Raw genomic sequence first — 19,780 nt, forward strand, 5'->3', positions numbered from 1 at the left:
TCACACCATCCTGCTAACTTCGAAGTGGCTCATTTCTAAATTATCAATCTGTTTCTGCATGAGTTCAGTCTCAAGATATTCCTGGACCAAGGGGTTAATAATATCCACAACATGAAGATTTTCCACATCTAAAGGTTTTTTCATAGCCTCATCAATGTTGAAAGTGAATTTCTCCCCGTGATAGTCCAAACAAATTGTTCCACCAAAAACATCAATTATAGTCTTAGATGTGCATAGGAATGGTCTACCTAAAAGCACTCCGATAGACTCAGCAGACTCATGTTCACTCTTATTAATCACATAGAAATCAGCAGGATACAAGAAATCATGCACCTTAACTATCACATCTTCTAACACACCTTCTGGGCTTATGCATGACCTATCAGCCAATTGGATCACTACCTTCGTATCAACTAACCTTACTCCTACCAATTTCTTGTAAAGTGAAAGAGGTTACACATTTATTGACGCACCCAGATCACACATTGCATGCTCAACTTTCACGTTACCTATTTCAATGTGTAGCGTAAACATACCTGGGTCGGTTCTCTTTGATGGCAGCCTCCTCTTCTGTATCACTGTTGAAATATTCTCTCCGATCACGATTTTCCTATCGGACTTGGTCTTACCCACAATGAACTCCTTGATAAACTTACTGAAGAGAGGTAATTTCAAAGCCTATAAAAATGGTAGGTTGATTTCCAGTATGCTGAATATTTCTATGAAATCCACTGGATCATCCTTCTTTTTCTGGCTTCCCCACGATTGGGAAATGGCTTAACTGTCTTGCTGGAGTCTCCCTTGAAAAACTCTCCAGTTTCTTTCCTCACTTCTTCATTTTCCACTTTAGTTCCTGGGTTCAAGAAGGTCGGATCATCCTCTGTTCTGGTTTCCCCTATTTCGGTGTTTCCCTTCTGCTGAACCGTGTCCTCTGTCTCCTTACTCATCACAGTCGGTCCTTGCTCATCAGTCTTCATCGTGGGCCCTTTATACTCCCTTCCTGATCTCAAGGTGATTTGACTAATGTTTGCTTTGTCCGGTGGTTTCACTGAGGCATGGATTCTTCCTTCGTTTCCACGCAGCTCATTCAACGAGGTGGCAATTTGAGACATCTGTTTGGCTAGCATATCCATTGCGGCTTTCTGTTCTTGCTAAGCGTCTTGCAACTTATGGACTAAGTCATTATTGTCCTACATGTTGTTCTGAAAATGCTATTGTGAATTGAGTAGGTCTCCCATTATATCATCTGTATTCCTTGGTTGCTTGGGATATGGATTACTCGAATTTGATCTCTGGTTCGGGTTGAAATTCCTCTGTTGCCCCTGGTTTGAATTGTAATTGACTTGCGGTCCCTAGTTTCCTTGGTCATTGGCTGGAGGGTTTGAATTATTGCCCTGGAAGTTCCTCTGATGGGGTGGAACATAGTTGCTTGAGGGTTGGTTCTGATTCCTATTGACCCAGTTGGTTTGGCTCCCTTGGTTCCTATTCCCCCAATTACCTTGTCTTCTTGATTCCTGTTGGGCCAGTTCTGCTGGAAATTATGACCCTCCTGATTTCTGTTGGGCCAGTTAGATTGCCCTTCAGGTAGATTCGCGTTCTATTGTTGAGGAGGTGGATTTTGGTTTCCATCAGCCCACCTGAAATTAGGATGATCTCTCTATGGAGCATCCTTGATCTTCCAACGGTACCAGTTACTGTTCTGACTATTCTGGTTCCAGTTTCCCGCTGGATTAACTTGAGCTTGGCATTGCATCTCCCCTTGAGTTCCATAGCAATGGTATCCTTCCTCTGGGCCTAGCATTTGCTTGGCCTTTTCTGCTGGGGCCGGCGGATTATTTTTTCCTAAGGCGGTCATAATCGTCTTCTCCAGCTTATCCATCCTAGCGTCCATTCTATCCTCATAGTACGAGGGGAATCATACGCCTTCTTTGCATCAATCAATCTTCGTAGAATCTCTCTGACCTCGCTCACCAGTTTCTTTGTGAAATTCCCCCCCGCTTGAGGAGTTCAACAAATCTTTGGAGTTTAGATTCGCCCCTTCGTAGAATATGTTGTAGACCTCTGCTTCGCTCATTCAGTTGTTGGGGCATGAATCGAGCAGTCCCTTGAAGCGTGACCAATACTGGCTCAAGGACTCATCATAATCCTGTTTGCAGACTAGAATTTCCTTCTTGAGGGCATTCGTCTTGTTTGCGGGGAAGAAGTAGTCCAAGAAAAACAATCTGAAATCTGCCCATGTGCGGATAGAATTGGCCGGTAACCTTAGTAACCATGTGTTGGCCTCACCTTTCAACGGAAATGGGAGCACGCGCAACCTATAATCCTCTTCAGTTGAATTAGGGGTCCTCTTCTGAATACTGCAAAGTTTGCAGAACTTATGGAGGAATTCATATGGGCACTCAATCTTCCGCACGTAGAAGTATGGCATCACGGCCAACACGTTCGTTTTGATATCGATCGCTTGCTGGGCTGGGGGTAATGACTATGGCTTGGGATGGTTCGCCATTCAGATGGACGTTGAGTGATCCTATCTCCGAATCATTATCAAGTATCTCCGCAATGATCTCTGGCTGCTCTTCTTCAAACTCTGGAGGTAATTCCGGCTCTCTCTTCCCAGGTGAGATGGGGTCTGCCTCACTTTCTGAACTTGAAGGTGTTGGGTTTTCTGTGGTCAACCCGGACCTAGTGGGAACAGGGGTTGTTGTTTCCTTGGCCCGCCAACTAGTCTGGTTATCCCTCCAATTTGGTGTATCGTTCCAGTACCCGTACCTCGAGCTTCTGCTCATAAACTGAAAAATAAACAAAAAAAAGAAAAGAAAATAATAACGGATCAAAAATTATATACACCAAATCACTCTAAACGCAAACATAAACTACGTCATCCATCCCCGGCAACGGCGCCATTTGATAATGCAATTGATTTGTATCGAAGAAACAAGACTGGTGTGCGTGTGTGCAAAGTGTAGATCAAACAGATCCAGAGGATTCACTCAACCGCTAGGCCTAGGAACTCCCTAAACTTATTTGTCTGTGTCGTTGGGATACTCTCAATTACTATCAAAACCTTAACCCATTTACTATTGGCTAGTATAGGGTAGTAAGGATCGGTCCCATAGAGATAGACATGGTAAGCAAGTGTTCAGAGGACTAGGATGGGGTTGGTTGCTGCCACGCAGCTCATAGGTTAAGACTTGTTTTAACTACTAGACTTAGGAGAAATTAAAAATGACTATCCTATCTGCTAGACATAGGGAACAGAAAAAAGTATGTGCGCATGCATGAGTAACAGAAATGAAGTTTAACTAGAAAAACAAAATTCAACAACTAAACTACTAGACCAGGTAAACAGGTTTCCAAAAACGGCTGGGCAATGCGTAACATGCAGTGGGGACCATTTTCCCGAATTAGCTAAGTCGACAGAAAAGCTGCAGAAAGTAACAACACCGGTGACATATCTGGCTCCTAACTAACTTCTACCTTCATCTTCTCCAACAATCTAATTAAACATATGCGAAACAGAGCATCAAGCGTACGAAAACAGAGTAATCACAAATCCGACTTCAAATATTATGATCAAACATGAGATGATTAGATCTAAACTACTAGGTCGAGCAAAACAAGCAGAAAACAGTAAACATCCATAACCATGCAAAATTCAGAATATCACAACTCAGATCCACAACCCCGTTTAACAATTCAACTCAGATCAACCAAAAACCAACTCCAATTCGTCAAACCCATACTCCTCAACTCCGATTCAACTGATTCAACTACAAAGCAACTCCGATCAAACCGATCTCCACTCCAAATCAAACATCAATTGCGAAAAGCATCCAAAACAGTAAATACCAACAATCAACATCAGAATCAGCTAAACAGAAGACATAAACTTCCATAACTACGATATTTAAGGTTCAACACGGAAATAGTAAACGCCGAGCTTCTAAAATGATGAAGTCTCGGCTCAAAATGATAGAAAATAGTAAATTGTTAATTCTCCCTTCACGAGGACGGTGTTACACCACAGTAATCAGACTAGGCTACCACGAACTCCTAGAAGTTACCCCATAATTGCTTAAGTGCGCAGAGAAATGTGTGTGAAGTGATGAGCTAAGAGCGAAAAATGAATGTGATGATCCCCTCCTCTCTTCATGTTGAGTCTCTATTTATAGCTGAGGCTCGAACTTCTAGGGTAATTTCTTTGCTAATTTGTCGATTTTTCCCTCCTAGAAAGTCCTTCAAAAAGATACTTTTCCGCTCACAGCTGCTTCCGCAATCTCCTGGGTCAGGTTGCAGCTGGCTTCTTCACTCCATTTTCCTTCAGTTTCCTCTCCCTGGTAGATTTTTCCTTCTGTTTCCTTGACCTGGCAGATTCTCTACGCACCTAAACTTAAAATGTGTATTAGTTCATAGAAATCATAGAATTTAACCCCATAACCGATGCATGAAATTGGCCTTATCAGGTAAATATATAATATGATTTATTTTCCTTATTGTTTTGTTTCATTTACCTTCTTTACGGTTTATTAAATGGAGTTCAACGTTCTTCTGCAAATTTTTGAGTTATTTTTCAAGTTTTTTTCGAGAAGCTCTTGTAATATTCCTTAATTGCTTTCGGTTTTGTTAATAATGGAATAAAGTAATTTCATTTATTTCGTCATTTTAGTCCAATTTATATGTTATGAGTTTGAGAATTTTTCATCAATTTTATTAGAAAGTTCATGTATTTGTTGTGTAATTGACACATACGTTGTCATGTACTATTTGTTTGTGATTACTTCATTCATCTATTTTGTTTTATTTTGCATCAATTTTTATTTTATTTTCATAAAATCATCTGACATTTACAGTTTTTCGTGAGTTACATCTTGTAAATTTTCGACAAGTAATGTACTATATTAAGTGTATAATGTAGATTGTACTAATGTACGATTATGGTTGTTTAATGTATATGTCGTCTTTGATTAATGTAGATTACAATGAGTTTAATGTGTGACAGAAGTTAAATCCATTCCTTAAAGGGTTTAGCAATACGTGGGGCTAAGGTATAGTACCGACTCACTAACAAAACCTTGACCACAGAAAGGGAGTTAGAGCCATTCCCATAGGGTTTAGAATAATGTACGAAAATTTTTCCTTTTATGTACATGCGTAATACGAAATGATGTACTTGTGTAAGGATCTAATGTTTGGTGGAAATTGAATCCATACCCTTTGGGTTTAGCAATCTATGGGGCTAGGTTGTAGTACTCACTCACAAAATGAAACCATCACCAAGGGCAGGGAGTTTGAATCATTCCCATAGGAGTTAGCAATTCATAGGGCTAGGGTTTAGTACCACCACATACATTGAATTTCATTTTTTTGTGTTTTGGATTTCATACTATAATTAATGCACAAAAATTGGCCTTTAATGTACATGCGTAATACTAAATGATGTACATGTGTAAGGATTGAATATTTGGCGGAAGTTAAATCCATACCCTTTGCGTTATCCATGGGGCTAGGTTGTAGTACCGACTCACAAAAGAAACCATCACCAATGGCAGGGAGTTAAGATCATTCCCCTAGGGTTTAGCAATCCATAGGGCTAGGGTATATTACCAACACATGCATAAAATTTCGCTTTCTAATGTGTGGTTTGGATTTTATACATGAAATAATGTACGAATATAGTCTTATAGTGTGCATGCCTAACATTATTAATGAGTTTTCGTACATTATTCACTAGGAATGACTACAATAATTATGTATTTTATGGACTTCATTCGTTTAGGCAGTGAATAACTACATTATTTACTACATTATTTACTATTGAATGGTTACATTATTTATGAGTTTTCGTACATAATTTATAAGTGAATGACTACATTAGTTACGACTTGTATATACCTCTTCCAATTACTCTATTAAAATGGTATATTACTATGTCATGGTACATTACATTCTTATTCCATATATGTACATTACCAACATACTTAATAAATAATGTAAATGTTTTTATACAATTAATGTACTATGTATACAGTAAATAATGTACACAATGCTATCATTAATGTACAAAAGTCAAAATGTACATTAAAACATAAATATTATAAACAATGTAAGCGCTTTGGCGTGGCAGCACACTTAGCCTCCCTATTTGCAACCATTTCCTCCCTAAATTGGTGTATAAATGAAAGTGGAATGTCTTCATCAAAATCATCATCGAAGTCGGCAGATGTTGTCCACTTTGATTCTAATAAGACAAGCGTACATTTATTAGTCTAGAAGTAAATTGAATGTTTAATAACACAACATATTAATGCAGAATAAGGATTATACAGATCGAAATAATCGATGTAATATGATGCTTTAAATTGGAAGACTTGATGTACACATAAGATTGAATAATGTTTCAATGCATAAGTAATTAATGTACATATTAAAACCTTACACATATACATCACTTACTATTACGCATGTACATTAAATGTCACTTTTCGAACATTATTTACTATATGTAATCCAAAAAACACAAAAAAAAATGAAATTCAACGCATGTAGTGGTACTATACCCTAGCTCCATGGATTGCTAAACCCTTGGGGGAATTATTCAAAAGTGTATCAATGCATTCTAAATGTATAGCACACAATAATGTAGCATATCAGATCAAAATAATATAAATGTAGAATGTCTAATGTAACACTCGATCACACATAATGTAAAAGAAATACGAGCAAAATGTAATTCGCCGAATAATGTAAATTTAACCTCGTAATAATGTAATAAGCAACAGACTAATGAACTCAAAACAACTGACATTAACAATTTCAAAGGCATAGACATGTGTAAACCCTAATCTGTAAATTGACAGAGCAAATAATGTATGAGCATAAATTAAATAATGTAGCAAACCAAAATCGAAATCACCTGTATATTGGGAACGAAACTACCTTCAGATGCATAAACCAAAATAAAACCAGAAAATGAAATTTGAAAAATCTAAAGCTCTTCATCCAAATTGATAACAGAACTACATTTGTTATGATAAAAAAATAGACTAAAAATCAAAGTACTACACAAGAAAATCAACCAATCACTCCAATCACAAAATGTATAAATGGCTTGAAACAAACAGATAAAATATCTAGTTCATCAAATAGTAAATCGATTAATCCGGCAGCTTTGAATGGAAATTTACACTAATTGCATACATCAATTTCATGAACTAGAAGATTACATTATTAATCGTTACTTCAGCGGACGGAGCCGGTGATTTTTTTACGGACGTTTACCTTACTTCGGTGGACGAAGCCCTCTTTTTGGAGATGACCGGTGTTTTTTAATGGACGATTGCATTACTTTAGCGGTTGGAGCCCTCGAATTGGAGATGACCGATGATTCGACCACGTTTTTACGGCAACAGACGGTGGCAGAAGTTTCTTCTCGATGCCAATTTGGGGCGGCTCGGGTTTTTTGTAGAGTGAAGAATGGAGGGAACGTGGTTGATGAGAGAGAGCAGAATGATGAGTGAGAAGTGTATGTGAATCGGTTTTCCAAAAAATCCCTTAATTATTGGACCTGCAGTTTTTAAACATGTGATATAAATGCTTTGTTTACATTTGTACCCCTATAATATACCAATTCCACCTAATAATGTAACGCGGAACATGATCTTTCCTCAGCATCTAGTCCGTCCAAAATCTTAATCTAATGGTTAATATTAAGTTGAAACTTAACACTATAGAGCCAATAGGACCTTATATATATATATATATATATATATATATATATATATATAGGGGAGTGATGAAGATATAACTAATCTTAAGTGTATAACTAGAGAACAAATCCCAGCCACACATCTTAATAGAATAAATATTATTTATTTTAATAATGTAAAATAGACCAAGGGCATTTTCTTCCTCCGCTATCTGCGTCACCGCCACCTCCGCCACCGTAGTCTCCGATTTTGGTGGTGCACGCACTGCTCCGAAGATCCATCCGGAAATTTCTCCCGCGTGACCGGCGACTGCGGATCTGGAAATGTCGAATGCGCCGACGCGGTCACGACGGCGATTCCATTTCAGTTTACTCATTGCTATTGTTATGTGTGACATGTTTTCTGAAGCCATGGTTAGAGGTTGAGACCAATTTTTTGTTGAATAAAGTTAAATTAACAAAGCAATGCGGGATTAATTTTGAGGTAATGGGAAAGTTTTTCGACAAAAATAGGGCTGTGATTGGTACCATTTGGCTGAGGTGGCGCGGAGCTCGGTTCTGCAGGTTTCTTTGGGACTGAATCTCATATACTTGACGCCGCTGAGATTGGTGGCATTGACGAGTTTTGAGATGGAATTGCGGCGTTGGGGTTTTGTATCGGCGGCCGCGCCTCGATCGGTACTGATTTTTGAACTTGCAACTTCAAATCAGTGACCGTTTTATGTGAACTTGCAAACGGCACCGTTTTGCAAAAGAGAGAGTGGAAACTGCAAGTAACAATTTTGAGAAGGGCAGGCAAGGGATGACAATTTCGAAGAGAAGTTGATGAGAGAGATTTGAAACAAGAATGATTATTGATTTTGTATGACATTTTTAGCATGATTTTACTTCACTCTTGTTAACAAAACACATCACTCTTAGCATGATTTTACTTCACTCTTGTTTACAAAACACATCACTCTTATTCTGATTTTACTTCACTCTTATTTTGATTTTACTTCACTCTTGTTTACAAAACACATCACTCTTATTCTCATTTTACTTCACTCTTGTTTACAAAACACATCCCTCTTAGCATGATCTTACTTCACTCTTGTTTACAAAACACATCACTCGTATTCTCATTATACTTCACTCTTGTTTACAAAACACATCACTCTTATTCTGATTTTACTTCACTCTTGTTTACAAAACACATTACTCTTATTCTGATTTTACTTCACTCTTATTCTCATTTTACTTCACTCTCGTTTACAAAACACATCACTCTTATTCTGATTTTACTTCACTCTTGTTTACAAAACACATCATTCTTATTCTGATTTTACTTCACTCTTGTTTACAAAACACATCACTCTTATTCAGATTTTACTTCACTCTTGTTTACAAAACACATCACTCTTATTCTGATTTTACTTCCCTCTTGTTTACAAAACACATCACTCTTTTACTTCACTCTTGTTTACAAAACACATCACTCTTATTGTGATTTTACTTCACTCTTGTTTACAAAACACATCACTCTTATTCTGATTTTACTTCACTCTTGTTTACAAAACACATCACTCTTAGCATGATTTTACTTCACTCTTGTTTACAAAACACATCACTCTTAGCATGATTTTACTTCACTCTTGTTTACAAAACACATTACTCTTAGCATGATTTTATTTCACTCTTGTTAACAAAACACGTCACTATTAGCATGATTTTACTTCACTCTTGTTAACAAAACACATCACTATTAGCATGATTTTTGTTTACAAAACACATCACTATTAATAATCCATACATACACATAATTCCAAACATAGAATTGAATCAAGAATAAACCAAATACATATATATAAAATTAATTAAATTAATTTTCATGTACTGGGGAGTGAAAAATACTACTACCATCCTTTGTGAAATTAATTATCCAACATACTCAAGAAATCCCTAATGATCACGAAAATCCTCAGCGGATTGGACTCATCCTTGCTCACATCTCCATGAAAATACTCCGTAATCTCCCTGACAAGCCGCAACACTCTGTCTTCATCCCCCTGCAGCTCCCTCAGCTTCCTCTCCCCCTCCTTGAGGAACGCCTTGTTAAAGCGCCGGATGAACGTCTTCCACTTCGGCCCCGCCACTAGCTCCGACCATTCTCTCACCTTCTTAAACGCCTCCACTCCGTCGCTCTACCAGCTCCGGTCGCCGTCGTGGTGTTTGGTCTCCGAAGTGGAAATTCGCTCCCAATTTTTGGTTTTAGGGTGCCGTAGCAAGGGAAAGTCCAGACGCAGCAGCAACGGCGCAGGAAGAATGTAGATTCGTCGAAAGCGTCGGCTGAAACGTCGGATTTCCAGTCTGATTCCGGCGTGGTTGCCTGCAATTGCGACGCCATGAGAATAGAGAGAAGTCGATTCTTCTCTACAGCTTTTACAAAATTACCATAATACCCCCGTCTTGTTATTATGGAGTAAATTTGTGATTGAGGGAACTAATTTCTTCTTAAATTAGAAAATTACATGTATTAATACTAGCCCTTGATTTTCTTGATCTTGTGGCTATGATTTGTTCTCTAGTTATTTGGTTAAGGAGTGTTTGCCATAGATCACTACCCTATATATATATATATATATATATATATACATATATATATATATATATATATATAAATGTCACGGCCGCACTTCCTAAGGATAGGAAGCACGGTGGATCGCGACTAGTGGGGGAATTAAGAAGCGGGGAAGAAGGGGGAAAACAATCAAGGGGGTACAACATGTAGATCAAAAGGCGAAATTCCATTATCAATTCAAAGTTTCAAATCTCGAAAGTACATAACATGAACGACATAGTTTGACAATCCAATGGAAATAAAATAAATTCTTAAAACGTTGAGTAGCGGAAGCAAAATGAGAGTTTAGCTACTACTATGTATGAAGACATAATAGTAACCGGACCAGTTCTTGAATCATCACTCAACATCCTCCGCCTCCCGACCTCGCTCAACCTGCACATAGAGAAAACATATGCAGGGGCTGAGTACTTGATGCACCCAGTGAACTCATGCCCGAAAACATTCATCGTTAAGATATGTCAAGCCATCATCGAGTGAATCCCGGGTTTTTTTCTTTCAAAGGCCGAGAAACACTAAAATTCATTTCTTTAAAAAGTGTCCGCGCGGACTAACATCATCCTCCATCATATACCATATCTGAACCATCATGTGAAACGAGACTATGGCCACAATCTCGATCACTGGACCGGCCGACCTAGGGGACAGCTCACGATCCCTAGCAGTGCACTAGTCCGAGTAGGGACTCACTCCCTAGTCAGACCCGAATTCGTTAACTATCAAAGTCTAGTAGGATATTATCCTAGTAGACAATCAGATGGGCAATTCAAAACATAAAAACGGCATGACATACTATTTTAAACCACCCTTATTTCACCATAAACATATCATTTCAAAATAAAAGAATTTAGGTAGTAAAGCCCACCTCAAAAGCTTAGGATTTCCGTAAAATTCCTCGTTCCGACTTTTAGCGTGCGTGCGAACCACCTTTTCGGAAAATACATAAAATTCATATAAATTCTCGGTAACGACGATATTCAGAATGCATGCACTTTAATTAACATCTTTTAATTCTTTTTCTCGGTTTTCGTGCGTTTATGGTTATTCGGCGGCCGCCCAAGGCGTTGCGTGCGACGCCGGTCGGCCGCTTACGCTCGTTCTTTCTTTCGTTGGCTCCTCGTATTTTCCATAACGTCAAAAATAATTTCTAAAAATTATTTAAGCGCATACTTTATTTATCGAAATTCTTTATCTTTGAAAACATATCATTTCATGCTTAGGGTAAAATTATTCTTCCTTCTAAAACGTTCCGAGATTTAATTAAATATTTTCCCCAGATTTAATTTTTATTGACGGCCCAAAAGATTAAATTACTTAGCCCACCTTATTCCTCCAAATTAATTGGTGAGCCCCATCAATTCAAAGAGAGCCCAAAATCAAATAAATTTTGCCATCATTTATAAGGCCCAACAAAAAGTTAAAAAAAAACAAGGCCCAACTTAAAAAAACATGGCCCAAATCTCTCTCTATCTTCTTCCTCTCTCTCTCTCTCTTCCCTCTCTCTCTCTCCCCATTTTTTTTTCTTCTGCCGACGAACAGCGAGCCGCCGTCGCCCTCTCTCCGGCTCGACGCCGTCGCAGCTGGAGTCTCCCCATCGCCTTCTCGATTCACTCCACGTCGCCGTTCGGTCGAGGTCAGCCGCTGCCATCTCGCCAAGGAGTCGCCGTTGCTGCCTCGCCGTGCTGCCGCCGCTGCTGCCTCGCCGTGACGCCGATGCTGCCGCGCCGCCGCTGCTGCCACGGGGGAGAGGAGCTACTGCCGTCGCTACCGGGAAACGTCGAGAGGCTGTCCGCCGCTGCCCGTCGCCGGCGGCGGCTTCTCCTCCTCCGAAACCACTCCGAAACGTCACGCAACACACGTTATGTTTATAAAGTTACATTCTTTCTTAGTTTCGGTTACGCGCGGCAATCGTTCGGTTGATTCTTAGTTGGTTTCTTCTTGAATTGGTTATGGAAGAAAACAAGGCTATATGCATCATGCAAGGCTATATTAAACTCATGCTTTGAGGAAGAAAGAAATGGTATACCTCAAGAGCTTAAACTTGATGATGGTTGAACAAAAATGGTGAAAGCAAACTCCTTCTTCTCCCTCCTTCCTCTCGGCCGTTTCTCTCGAAAGTCTCCCTCTCTCTCCTTCTCTTTGATTTCTTTGTGGTGTAATGTCAAGTGTGTAGGGAATGGATTAAAGAGGAGTGGTGAGGCTCTTAGATGGTAGCATTGATGGGGAAGATGGGGAGGTGGAGAAAATGGAGAGTCTCCTTCATGAGTAGGAAGGCCGTCGGCCATGAAGAAAAGAAAAAAAAAGAAGGAGAAGAAGAAAGAAAGAAAAAGAAAGGGTTTTGGGCTTGGTCCATCTTTATTCAATTCCACATTTGGGCTTCAAGTTTTTTCTTTATTTAACTTGGTTTTGGTTTGGGCTCTGATAAGGCTAATTTCATGCATCGGTCTAGGGGTTCATTTCATGAAATTGCTGGGTCTAACGCATTGAATTAAGTCAGGTATGTGAAGTTTTTCGCCAGATCCAGGAAAAGAAGAGGACGCTTGCAGGGTCCTAGGAAACTGGCGAAAGGGTGAACAATTGGAAGAAAATTGCTAGACGGAGGAAGCCTCGGAGTTGAAGGGTAGAATAGGGATTTCTACGAAAACTCTAGAAGGCTATGTCCGCATCTATAAAAGGGAGAAGCATGCAGGCTGGAGGGACCTTCTCGGGTGGAGGCCTCACTAACAGCTCCTTACTCGATTCACCTTTCCACACACTTGACTCTGAATTCGCGAGAGATTCCAGTTGGCACTTGGCTGGTGGTTCACGTTTAGCTTTCCGACAATGGTTCGAGGGTTGTAACACCGTCCTAGTTCAAGGGCGAAGAAACAATTTACATTTCCGTTGCTATTTACACTGATTCCGCCGAGCTTCGCTGTTCGAAGCTCGGTTTTCTTTTGACAACCAATATTTCCGGTTTTATTCCAGATTTTACTTTCGCTTATGTCTATTGTGTTCATTTCTGGTTTGCTGGTTGAGTTCGATTGATTTCGAGTTAGGATTGTCGGAGTTAGTTATTTTTGCAGTTGGTTCTGATTTATTGCCGATACTTGTTGTTTGGATCTGAAGAATGGTTCTGCTTTTTGGATGAATCGGAGGTTGGGTTTTGCTGGAGTTTGTGATTTGTTTGCAGATTGTTCATGATTGATTGAGATTGGAGTAGATCTGTGAAAATCGGAGTTATGGCGTTGGTTTTGCTGTTTGTTGGGTTCGGATGGCTTGGATCCGGAGTGGATTAAGCGTCCGACGTAATCTGAGAAGGAGTACTTGATTTCCATGCCTAGTTTACGTATTTTCATTTCATTTCGCCTAGTTTACGTAGATCCGTCGTATCTTCGAGTTATTGTAAGTTTCCGTCGACCAAATCTGTTTATTATGTTTGAATCTGGGCATTTCCTCTGTTTTCTCCATTTGCGAATCTGAATTAGATAGAAAAGTGCACGAAGATTGTTAGCTGCAGCTTTACCGTACGTTGTCAGGCTTGGCTTTCATGGTCCCCACTTTCTATTTCCTTTGTCTAGTGGTTATCGGTAGTTATGTACTCGGTCTAGGAATTGTTTAAACTTTTCTGCCTGTTACTTGGTTTAAGAGTCCTTTGTTCTTCGGTCTAGTATTTACGTTTTGTGCCTAGGTCTAGTAGTAGTTAAAATCTCAACCCCTCTTGCGTGGCAGCAGCCATTTTGTCCAAATTCTCTCAATACTAGCCTACGAATCCATCTCTGTGGGATCGACTCCACTTCCCTATACTAATCCATAGTATTCGGGTTGAGGAAATTTAATTGTTGAAGGAGAGTCGTGAGTGCCCAACGACCGAAGCGCCATTCGATCCCTCGAGTTACTGGACCCTGTGATTCAGTTAATTCAGAGAAGCGTGGTGTCTCGACCTAGCAATTGCTTAGATCGAATTTTGCAAGCGCATAACTACCAAGACACTCAAACCTTCAAACCTTCAAATGGCGCCGTTGCCGGGGATGGATGGCGTGCTTAGTGCTAGTGTTCAGAGTCTGTGGTGTAAATAGTTTTGATTTGTTTTCTTTCTCTTTTTGTTTTGCAGTTTATGAGCAGAGGCTCAAGGTCTACCTACTGGAGCAACTTATCTGGGTGGACACACGGCCAGTTTGGTTGGCGGGTCAAGGATACAGTCTCTACTGTAACCACCAGATCAGGGTTCACCACGGGAGGCCCGTTTCCGAGTGGATTTACTAGCGACGAATCTTGGACGTCGTCAGGACGCGAAGATCCAGAATCACCACCCGAATCAGAAACAGAGTCAGAAACAGGGGAAGCAGAGGAATTAGTCATGGCGCAGGTGGTAGACCCAGATCCAGAAATCGGCTCTCTCACTGCCCATTTAGATGGAGAACCAGCTCAAGCTATAGTAATGAATCCACGCCAGAGGACTATCGAGATCAAGACAAACGTACTCGGCATCTTGCCGACGTTCTCTGGGCGTAGAAATGAGTGTCCGTATGAGTTCTTAAATGAATTCAGTAAGTTATGTGGTATTCAGAAGAGGCTGAATGATGCAACAGAGGAGGATTATCGCTTACGAGCGATTCTGTTTACCTTGAAGGGGGAAGCTAATACGTGGCTATTGAGGTTGCCTCCGGATTCTATCCGCACGTGGAGGGACTTCAAGTTGGAATTCTTAGATTATTTCTTCCCATCCAACAAGACGAATGCACTTAAGAAAGAAATACTAGAGTGTAAGCAAGATTACGATGAATCGTTGAGTTAGTACTGGTCGAGATTTAAGGGGTTGTTGGATGCATGCCCGAATCACCGGATGATAGAGGCAGAGACCTACTCTCTGTTTTACGAAGGAGCCACTCCCGAGTCAAAGGACTTAATGAACTCCTCGAGTGGGGGAAATTTCACAAGAAAAAGGGGAAGTGAGGCAAGAGAGATCCTAGGGAAGTTGATTGACGCTAAGAAGGCGTACGATAACCCTAGGAATGCAGTGAAAAGAGAATCGGTGCATGCTGGGAGAGAACAAGAAGATAACAAAGTCGAAGCGAGGATTGATAGGCTCGAGAAGGCTCTTTTGAACGCGATTAAAAAGACGATTCCCCTGGCTTCACAAGGGAAGGAGAAATCTCCTGGTCCAGGAGATAATCAAATGTAACAATATTACGGGACCCAGGAAGGAGATTATCAGGCCCAGGTCAATGAAATGGGAAGTTGGAATCCCGATGGGAGCTGGAATCCAGGGAGACAGAGAGATGCGCCTTGGAGAAACCATCTGAATTTCAGATGGACTGACAACGAACAGAATCAGCCGGCACCACAACAAAGTCAGCAGTTTGCACCTCAGCCCGAAAGACAAGGTAACTGGTCAGGAAGGAATCAAGAGGGGCAGGGCAACTGGATTAATCGGAACCAAGGAGACCACTCGAGCTGGGGAAACAGGAATCAGAATTATCAAGGGAACCCTTATGTACCACCGCACCAAAGGAATTTCCAAAACAATTACCAGGGCCAAGGAAATCAATACAATAACTCTTCAGGCGGTCAAGGAAACGCTCGTCAGAATCAAGCAAGTGGACCGAATCTGAGTATAGGGACAGGACCCAGTCAACCACCAAAGTTAACAAAGAATATCGATGATATGGTGCAAGACCTCGTCAGTTCTCAGCAACATATGCAAAACAACCTGCAATCGAACAATGACGTAGTGCACAAGCTGCAAGATGCTCAACAGGAGCAGAAAGCAGCCATGGATATGTTGGCTAAGCAATTGTCCCAAATAGCCACTTCTTTGAGTGACATGCGGGGAAACGAAGGAAAAATTCCGGCCTCAGTAAGGCCACCTGATAGAGCTAATATAAGTCAGATTACCTTGAGGTCCGGGAAAGGATATGAGGGACCGGTGGTGAGAACAAAGGAGGGGGCAGATCCTAAGGAAGGCAAGAAGAAAGAGGATACAACTCCCAGACCCAGACACTTGGAGGGAGGAAGTACCTTGGTCAAGGATGACCTTGAGGAGAAAGATTTGGAGAAACAATTGCCTAGACCGACCGAACCATTCTTCCTCGATCCAGAGCCGGAGTTGGAAGATGAGGCAGTGGGAAAAGAAACTGGAGAGTTATCAGCTGAAAGTTCTACCGGAGCAGGGAAGCGACTGAAACCCTTTCCGAGTCGGGGGGAAGCCAAGAAACAGAAGGAAGAACCGGTAGACTTCATGGACATTTTTGGGAAGTTGGAAATCAATCTGCCATTTTTACAGGCCCTGAAGATGCCAGTCTTTAGCAAGTTCATCAAGGAATTTATAGCTGGGAAGGCTAGGCCCAGTGGGAAAATTCTGATAGGCGAGAATGTCTCCGCAGTAATTCAGAAAAGGAAGATGCCTTCAAAATGCAATGACCCAGGTATGTTCACCTTACCCATCTCTATTGGTAATGTGAAAATCGAGCATGCTATGTGTGATTTAGGTGCGTCGATAAACGTGTTACCACTTTCCATATACAAGAAGTTAGTTGGGGTAGGCATGGTAGATACGAAAGTTGTGATTCAATTGGCGGATAGGTCATGCATCTGTCCTGAAGGGGTGCTTGAGAATGTGATAGTCAGGGTACATGACTTCTTGTACCCTGCTGATTTCCATGTGATTAAGATGAGTGATAATGAGTCTGCTGAGTCGGGCGGAGTACTTTTAGGGAGACCCTTCCTACGAACCGCTAAGACTATCATTGATGTTTTTGATGGAACAATTTGCCTTGATTACAATGGGGAGAAATATACATTCAGCATTGATGAGGCAATGAAGAAACCTCTTGACGTTGAAAATTTGCATGCTATAGATGTTATTAACCCTTTGGTCCAGGAATATCTTGAGACGGAATTAATGCAGGAACAGATTGAGAACTCCGAGATGAGTCTTGACATTGATAGAGAGGTAGCCAGTTGGTGTCAAGCAATGAACACAAGTGAGTTATCTGATGAGGAGTTAGCTGAAGCAATTCTGGAATTCTGTGCAAATCCGGAGCTAGCCAGGTCAAGGAATACACCTTATGTGGCGAGTGTGGAAGGTTCTGCTGGGTCAAGGAAGGGAATGACTACGGAAGTAACAGAGAAAAATCCCTTGCCCCAGGAAAAAGATGTTCCCAAGAAAGAGCTGAAAACACTTCCACCAGGCCTAAAGTATGCTTATCTAGAGGAGAACGAAACTTTCCCTGTTATTATCAACAGCAGCTTGACCGAGGGACAAGAAGAGGAACTGCTGAAGGTAATCCGAAGAAACAAGAAGGCTATTGGGTGGACACTCTCTGACCTGGTAGGAATTAGTCCAGATTTGTGCATGCATCACATCCGCTTGGAGGAAGGAGCAAAAGCCTGCAGAGACCCTCAACGCAAATTGAATCCTAACATGAGGGAGGAAGTGCTGAAGGAAGTATTGAAACTACTCTCCCTAGGAATCATTTATTCCATACCAGACAGTGAATGGGTGAGTCCAGTCCATATGGTACCCAAGAAGTCAGGAATACAGGTGGTCAAGAACGACAAGAATGAATTGGTGCCCACCAGACTAGTCACTGGGTGGAGGATGTGCATCGATTATAGGAAGTTAAATGAAGCGACCAAGAAAGATCATTTCCCTCTACCCTTCATTGACCAGATGCTGGAGAGGCTAGCGGGCAAGCAATACTTCTGTTTCCTAGACGGGTATAGTGGGTATTTTCAAATCTATGTGGATCCCGAGGACCAGGAGAAGACAACTTTCACGTGTCCTTTCGGCACGTATGCTTACAGGAGGATGCCGTTTGGCCTGTGCAATGCGCCAGGCACTTTTCAGCGGTGTATGATGAGTATCTTCTCGGATCTTTTGGAGGACTGCATCGAGATTTTTATGGACGACTTCACTGTGTACGGGAATTCATTTGACTCATGTTTGGCTAGTCTGGATAAAGTATTGAGAAGATGCCAGGAAAAACATTTGGTTTTGAACTTCGAGATATGCCACTTTATGGTCCCTAAGGGAATTGTCCTAGGGCACGTAGTCTCGGAAAAAGGTATACAGGTAGACCAGGCAAAGATTGAGGTGATATCAAAACTGCCTTACCCGACGAACCAGAAGGAGGTAAGAGGATTCCTAGGGCACGCAGGATTTTATAGAAGATTCATTAAGGATTTTGCGAAGATTGCTCAGCCACTCACTCATTTGCTGCACAATGATGTTGAGTTTGTTTTCAATGAGGAGTGCATAAAGGCTTTTCAACTACTGAAAGATAGACTAGTATCGGCTCCCATTATCCGAGCGCCCGATTGGAGTTTGCCATTTGAAATAATGTGCGACGCGAGTGACTATGCAGTAGGGGCGGTGCTAGGTCAAAGAGTTGACGGAAAAAGTTACGTAATTTTCTATGCGTCAAAAACGCTCAACCAGGCCCAGAAAAACTATGACACCACGGAGAAGGAAATGTTGGCAGTCGTGTACTCTTTTGAAAAATTCCGACCATATTTGCTTGGGTCGAGGGTGATAGTCTTCACTGATCACGCTGCGATAAAGTACTTGCTGGCGAAGAAAGAATCCAAGCCGAGATTAATCCGTTGGGTGTTGCTTTTGCAAGAATTCGATTGGGAAGTTAGAGATAAAAAGGGAACTGAAAATAAAGTAGCCGATCATCTAAGCAGGATATTTCAAGGGGAGACCGAGGAAGCAATACCGGACGCATTCCCTGAGGAACATTTGTACTACGTGAAAAAATTTCCTCGACCTACCAGCTGGGAGGAGGTTATGGAGTTAACAGGTCCAGGGGATGACGAAAAAGGGAAAAGCCATCAAAACGCTGAGCCATGGTTCGCAGATCTGGCAAATTACTTAGTCACTGGAGAAGTGCCCAGTTCGCAAGTAATCTCCCGGGCCCAGAAGATGAAATTGAAGAGCGAGGCCAAGTACTATTTCTGGGATGACCCGTATTTGTGGCGAATGGGAGCCGACCAAGTAATCCGGAGGTGTATCCCGGAGTGGGAACAGAGGGATGTGCTGAATCATTGCCATGCCCTAGCTTGTGGAGGTCACTTTGGACCTAGGAAGACAGCAAGGAAGGTGTTAGATAGTGGTTTTTACTGGCCTACGTTGCATAAGGATGCGTTCGAGTTTTGTCAGAATTGTGAGAGGTGTCAACAGACCGGGGGAATATCCAGGAGGGATGAGATGCCGCAAGTCCCAGTGATTGTGTGTGAGATCTTCGATGTTTGGGGGATGGACTTCATGGGTCCATTTCCGTCTTCATACGGGAACACCTACATACTTGTGGCAGTGGATTATGTGTCAAAATGGATAGAGGCAAAAGCAACCACCTCGTGTGAAGCTAAGGAGGTAGCAAGGTTTCTTAGAGCTAACATTTTCAACAGGTACGGAGTGCCCAGAGCTATAATATCTGGCAATGGGACACACTTCCGCAACCGGACTATTG

The 19,780-nt window shown here is 41.4% G+C and overlaps 1 protein-coding gene across 1 annotated transcript; it reads right to left on the minus strand.

Annotated features, from left to right (window-relative positions):
- Positions 1 to 1,133, minus strand: LOC121796723. Its single transcript, XM_042195512.1, has 3 exons — positions 783 to 1,133; positions 537 to 678; positions 1 to 425 (listed from the first exon to the last, which is right to left on the minus strand). Exons 1-3 carry the CDS (start codon positions 1,131 to 1,133, stop codon positions 1 to 3), a joined length of 918 nt encoding a protein of 305 aa, XP_042051446.1.
- Positions 1,134 to 19,780: the final 18,647 nt, after the last annotated feature.

The sequence above is a fragment of the Salvia splendens genome, chromosome 3, assembly GCF_004379255.2.
Source record: "Salvia splendens isolate huo1 chromosome 3, SspV2, whole genome shotgun sequence".
Lineage (NCBI taxonomy): Eukaryota > Viridiplantae > Streptophyta > Magnoliopsida > Lamiales > Lamiaceae > Salvia > Salvia splendens.

Excerpts from the sequence above, each read along its gene's own strand:
- LOC121796723 (XM_042195512.1), bottom strand. The coding sequence starts at position 1,133 with ATGGATATGCTAGCCAAACAGATGTCTCAAATTGCCACCTCGTTGAAT. Across the intron at positions 679-782 it reads AGGGAGACTCCAGCAAGACA|GCTTTGAAATTACCTCTCTT; the intron begins GTTAAGCCATTT and ends CCATTTTTATAG. Across the intron at positions 426-536 it reads ATCAAAGAGAACCGACCCAG|GAGTAAGGTTAGTTGATACG; the intron begins GTATGTTTACGC and ends AGAAATTGGTAG.